At 33.4% G+C, this 6,824-nt stretch overlaps 1 protein-coding gene across 1 annotated transcript; it reads right to left on the bottom strand.

Moving 5' to 3' along the window:
- Positions 1–1,751: 1,751 nt before the first annotated feature.
- LOC131167578 (probable polygalacturonase At1g80170) lies at positions 1,752–5,073 on the bottom strand. Its single transcript, XM_058126377.1, has 9 exons — positions 4,867–5,073; positions 4,633–4,770; positions 3,970–4,140; positions 3,822–3,842; positions 2,954–3,161; positions 2,712–2,793; positions 2,498–2,606; positions 2,272–2,385; positions 1,752–1,988 (listed from the first exon to the last, which is right to left on the bottom strand). Exons 1-9 carry the CDS (start codon positions 5,071–5,073, stop codon positions 1,752–1,754), a joined length of 1,287 nt encoding a protein of 428 aa, XP_057982360.1.
- Between the last annotated feature and the right edge of the window lie 1,751 nt (positions 5,074–6,824).

Raw genomic sequence — 6,824 nt, 5'->3', positions numbered from 1 at the left:
GGGGGAGCAGTCAGTTGAAACTCACATGTGCTGGAGCTTCCGTTCAAGGGGGAGCAGTTGGAACTCACAAGTGAGGGAGAGTTTGTTTAAAATTTCACTTTTAAGTTTGTCTCACATTGGAAAAAATGAGTATTTGATGGGTGCTTATATACATGGTGTAGTCCAAGACCCAATAGGTTTAAGCTTTTAAGTCAAGTTGGTGCTCACCCACATGTATCAAGCACACCTATGGAATCCTCTTGTGCTAACAAGAATTATGACTTTCAATTGAAATAATGGTTTAATATTATATAAATAGAGTGAGGTAAAAAGTAAGGTGGGATACTTATCTAATCAGTACCCAACAACCCTTGACACCATCATATACGAAAAAAGAAAAAAATTTCAAGATTTCCCAGGGATGGTGTATATTCGGGCTAGTGGTATATATTCAGGCTAGCAATTTCCTTGGAAGATGCAAAGGATGAGACCTACATCAGGCCCACAAAATGGGGTTCACCCCCTAACTTTTCTAGGAGATTCCCAAGATAGAATTCCTAGCTAGAAAGTATGTTATTTCAATAAGGAAAAATATTAATACTATAGTAAAATCCAATAGCACCCTTGGCTTTTAGAATCGGAAAGATTGGTTTGGAGGCACCATTCGGAATACAATTCGAGACACGTAAGATGGCCCACTTGATCAAACTGTTGGAGAATTTTTCCTATAAGGGAGAAGATGACTTCCGTTCAAGGGGGAGCAGTCAAAACTCACATGTGGTGGAACTTCCATTTAAGGGGGAGCAGTTGGAACTCACAAGTGAGGGGGAGTTTGTTGAGAATTTCATTTGTTAAGTTTGTCCCACATTAGAAAAAGTGAGTATTTGATGGGTGCTTATATACATAGTGTACACAAGATTTAATAGATTTAAACTTTTGGGTCAAGTCAGTACTCATCGATGTGTATCAAGCACACCTAAAGACTCCTCCGGTGCTAACAAGAATTATGACTGTCAATTGAAATAATGTATTAATATTATATAAATAGAGTGAGGTAAAAAGTAAGGTGGGATACTTATCTAATCAGTACACAATGACCCTTGACACCATCTATACAAAAAGAGGAAATAATTTTCAAGATTTCCCAGTGATTGTATATATTTGGGCTAGCAATTTCCTTGGAAGAGGCAAAGGATGGGACCTACATGAGGCCCACAAAGATGGGGTTCACCCCCTAAGTTTTCTAGGAGATTCCCAATATAGAATTCCTAGCTAGAAAGTATGTTATCTCAAAAAGAAAAAATATTAATACTAGAGTAAAATCCAATAGCAGCCTTAGTTTTTAGAATCGGAAATTCCACCGCATAGTTTCTAAAACTAGCAAAGAACTCTAAAGATTTAATTTTATTGAGAAAATTAATCATCCATTGGTCAATATTAAGCCAATCATTATGGCCTTGTGAAAGTAAATAAATAAATAAGTTCTATCCTTATTAAAATGATACTTTTTTATCTTTTCATTCGATTGTGATAGAAAAATGACATTAATTTAATAAATTAAATTAAGAAAATTAGTACAATATAGCACAAAGTGAATCAAAGCTCTATTCTCAAATTGACCAGTTAAATCAGTTTGGCTCAACCATTGACATTGGCAACAACATAATCATACTATTATTTCAAAAACAATTAGATATGTGAAAAATTAAGATTTACTTATCTATGTCGTAATTTTTTTTCCACATTAAATAGTACAATAATAATAACAATAATTAACTTTGCATCAAGCAGGGGACAACGGGGAGGGATTTGCCGGTCTGCCTTCCTTGGACATTCAAACAGTACGACGACGTTTCTCTTCCATCATCAGTGGACGCGATGTATACGTCTTTCATCAAGATATTGGTGCATGGCACTGATTCACTGCATGCAAGTTTCACTGCCATCGGCTCCTCTGAGGTTCCCATTATTTTATTATATGTAATGTCGCTGATTCGCACCGCCGACGTCTGCAAAAGGATAGTTACATATTTATGGTGATAATAATTTCTTTATTTATTTTTATAGTCTAGAGACTCCGCCACTATCGCACCACTTCGGACACTACGGTACAGTACCAAACCCGAGAGCATGAAAGTCGCCGACCCATTGACGCACCACTAGTAATTCATCGGAATAAACTCTCGACGGAGAATCAAACCCGTGATCTTAGGGTCACTAAGGTCACAAGTTGCCCTTACCACGACTAATATTATAAATTAAAAATAAATAAGAAATGATAGGATCACTCACTTCATTTTGACAATGCGAATGGGCACAATAAAATTGATCAATAACGATGGGTAGAGCTGCTCCTTGAGTGATTATCCGTTCAAAATACATGTGTCTGGCAAATCCACTCCCTCCCTAAAAGTTTAATATTAACTGGTCATGCTTTGCTTTTCCTTGTCATTGATAATAGTGAATATAGTAATGATGATGGTGATAACAATGATAGCTGTGGAATAGAGATTATCACCTGCCAAGTCTTGATTCTAACTCCGTTTGTAGTTTTGAAAAAAAGGACATCCCTAACGTGAACAAATTCTACCGTTTCATATGATTTCTTTATACCCAAACTTCCAATGCTTCATTAAATTTTTTTCCATCAGCAAATTTGAAAAAGTCAAAATGAATTAAGAAATTATTTTTTTTTCTAGAAAAAGAACTAATAATCAAGAATCCGAATCTACCTAATCCCGTGGCCCGGTCCACACAAGATTTGATTAATGTTGATGTAAGCTGACCCATTCCCGATAGAAATGCAATCATCACCTATACACACATTTCATTTGATAATCAATCATATATAGCATATTATTTGATAGTATGCTTCTTAAATTCTTAGCACAGGAGCTCTGTTACAAAAGCCTATGTAAACACGAGTATCAACTTAATTAACTACAAGTTTGATATTGATAGTAATTGAACCAACCGGTGCCAATAGAGGACTGTTGAATGTAGACATTTTGAGATTGTTGGATGTGAATACCGTCGGTGTTAGGGCTGTCGGCGGGGGCTATTATTGAAAGGTAAGAAATGAAAATCCAGATAGAGCTTTCAATGGCAATGTGCATCTGCGGGCTGTCCTCAAAAGTTAGCTGACTTAAGTGCACATTGTCGGATCTTGAAATTACGAAAGCCTGCACTTCCATTACACACACATATATGCATCATCAATTTAGGTTAATCACATCACTTAATAAAACCTTGGACACATATATGCATCATCAAATAGAATTATTAGGTTACGCTGTCTTGCGAGCCATGTTAATTGATTATTTTAAAATGTGATATTAATTAGGCAACTTAACCTAATAATTCTTTAAAGAAAAAAATGCTCTTTAGTAGTCATCTATCATTTTTTATTTGTTTTCTTTTTATTCCTTAAAGAGGTTAGATTAGCTTGCCAACCAAATTGTTGAAAGTAACTTTTTATCTTTGTCGGAAAAAGATAAAAAGAGTAATTAATGCTTCACTTAATAATGTTTCTTTAGTTATTTGTGAGAAGAGATTTGATAAATTAGCTAAGCGCAAGATTAGCCTAAAGAAGTTATTATATTTTAAGGCCTAATGAGATTATTAATTACCCTTCATGTAATCCATAAGTATACCTATACATTATATATATATACACACACACACACACTCCAATGAAAGTCTAAAGCAAAGTAGATAGCCACATACACTGAACCTTTCTTACTTTGTGGATTTTTTTAGCTTTAATTTTTTGATTAATTAGGTCGGCCTATTAACTGCAAACATAAGTTAAAATTAAAATGCACATTAAAATAAGCACTCACCGTTGGCTTCTTGCTACAATTCTGCAAAGACAAAACATTTTTCATGTTAGCATTAATCACACGTCATTAGTTAATTAATCAAAAGAGCTTAAATTCAATCGTACTTATCTACAAAATTAGCAACTTTGGGTAGGGTAGTATGGCTTACATGCTGCTTGTTGCAGGGGAGATGCCACCAAGGGGCACCTTGGCCACGGATGGCACCAGAGCCTTGGACGTAGAGGCCGTTGACATGTGAAAACTCAATCCAGTGAGAGCACTTCTCCGGGGTGCATTCCCATTCTGAAGGGTCACTTGGTGCAATTAAATTACCATCTATCTGCAGATCACCACAAAACAAAAATGCATTTTGCTTTAAAACCTAGTTTGGAACTTGGAAAGGGCACATTAAGAAAAGTTAATTCACAGCTAAAAGGAATTTAATAATAAAACCCTAACATAATTGCACGCTAATGCTAGCACTCATGCTACAAATTTCTCTATTTAATTTTTCATTTCATCATTTCATTCTCATCCATTATTATATAACCCAAATACGAATCGTTTTATGATTGGTAAATTTACGGGTTTACTAATATTTCAATATTCAAGCATCGATAATGCCTTAATATATATAATATAAGATGGGTCAGCAATTAATTATTTGGTCGATAACGAACACAAAATCATTTTTCGTAAAAATACAGGAGTGGAGCCCACTTACACACTGTGTTTTCCAAAAGTTTCACGAGACAGAATTCTAGAAAACTATTATCGTCAAAAAAAAAAAAAAAAAAACATTAATATTGATTAGTGAAGAGGCATATATTACCAAGACAGTGATGTGATCAGAGTTGCATTTTTTCCCATTGAATATCACTGGATAGAGTAGAAATGTCAGCTCACTGGGAATGAGCATCGTTGGAGACCCCATCGATTCGCACGTATCCTTCCATGCATTCCTAAAGGCCTGCATGGCCCATGCAGATGCACGTTCACACAGACAGCTTAATTATGTGTTTCTACCTTAGTCGTAATTTATCAAACAGTTTGTAGCAATATACACGACAGAAGGAACAAGATCAAGCATTGAATTTTGTTGGACCTGGGTATCGTCGGTAATTCCATCTCCAGTGGCTCCATAAGCAGTGACGTCAAAAACATCGTCGCTTCCGATCGGGGCCTCTCCGTCGGTGATGAAATAACGAGACTTACTTAAAGAGAAAAGAAGACTGATCAAAGCAAGCTCAAAGAAAAATAAAGAGCGAGACATGGTGATCGAAGAAACTAAACTCCTCTCTACTGGATGTAGATGAGAAGGAGAGGTGTTGTGTACTTATAGATCTCTTCAAAAGTTATTAATTAGAACCAAAGATATTGAATATCTTTTAAACTTTAAATTAATTAACACTTTAAAGATGAGATTTGCAGGCCTATTGATTTAATTTGATTAACAAACTCTTTAGCTTTTCATCAATTCCCCTTGATCACTAACTTCTTAATTATCATTGCTCCTTTTTTTTTTTTTAGCTAGTTTTAAAATTTGAACTTTTAAGTGATTGGATTTTGTATGAAAAGCATGTGGGTATAAATTATCTATGAATAAAATATGTGAACTTTTAGCTATTTATCACAAATGTCCGTATGTAATTTGTGCCTTTTATATAAAAGGGGTCTCCCGTTGGTGGCTTTCTCCCTACTTGGTGATATAGGTAGATTGTGTTTTGCTTCGAAATTTCAAAAAAAAAAAAAAAAAAACAAATCACTCAATAAGAATAATAAAAAGAACTCGAATAAAATATTTTTTTTTAAAAAAAACTATAAATGGTTATGATTTCTTGCAAAATTAAACTTACATTTACTTGAATTCTTGTGACAACGATTGTTATATTACGAATGTCGTGTAGACGAACAATCTACTTATGGTTGGATCTTTCTACTTCCGAAAATAAAAAAATAAAAAACTAAAAAATAAAAACTTTTGTAATAATCCTAGCAAGTTTGGACATTCCATCAACAAGCACACAATGACCAATCCTATTACTTTTCTTCTTATTATTATTAGTAATGGATTTTATTTTTTATTTTTGAGAATGTAACTCCCCCGGAATGAAATGTATCTTATATTCAATAAATTCAAACTTTCATTTGTGAATTGTAAACTATGTATTCATGAAAATACTAATTGTGCTTTTAAATTTATCATGTCATTCTCAAATATCAATTAATTTTATGTAAGTACTCATAGATACCAATATCAAGAATAATACAAATATCATATCATGCGCTACTCATGGATATCAAGTTTTCAACTCAAATCTCTCTCCCTCTTTATGTTAACAAGAAGATAAACCGAAATAAATATTTTGCAGAGGTACTAAGGACCAAAACAAATTTCACATTTAGATTGCAATACAAAGGTCCATAAGCTAACATTTATCATAACGTATTTATTCATTAGTCAATCATGCAAGAGATATATAATGTGATCCATCATTAGCATGTAAATTGATATGGTCAAGAATTAAATTCATACTCATATATTAATATCATATCAAGATTCATGCTTCATAATCATACTCAATAATTTTATGCTCAAATTTGCAATGTATAGTGAGACATAAATTATCAATATAAGTCAAGTCATTATCATGTCTTTGGCAATATCAAGATATCATACATGTCAGCATTTTAGCATAGTCATAGCTCAGTATTTAGTTCATATCATCATATCATTAGTATTTCACCACATATGCATATCAGAATATCAGCATTTAACATATAAGTATGTAGCATATTAGCATATCATATAAGCATGAAGCATATTATTATCATTTGTGCATTGTGCTACAATTTTGTTCAAATTGTTCTCATGTTGCTAGAGTATCTCTCATTCTCAAATATTTCTCATTTTTATTAAATACAACTCATTTTCCTCAAATATCTTTTCTTAATCAAAATACTCATACAATAAGCTTAATTTGCTTTAGATTTACTTTCTTTTGATTTCATATGAATTCCCAA

This window comes from Malania oleifera, chromosome 11, assembly GCF_029873635.1.
Source record: "Malania oleifera isolate guangnan ecotype guangnan chromosome 11, ASM2987363v1, whole genome shotgun sequence".
NCBI lineage: Eukaryota > Viridiplantae > Streptophyta > Magnoliopsida > Santalales > Ximeniaceae > Malania > Malania oleifera.
Note: the sequence above shows the minus strand (reverse complement) of the source record. Positions and strands in the feature narration are given on the sequence as shown.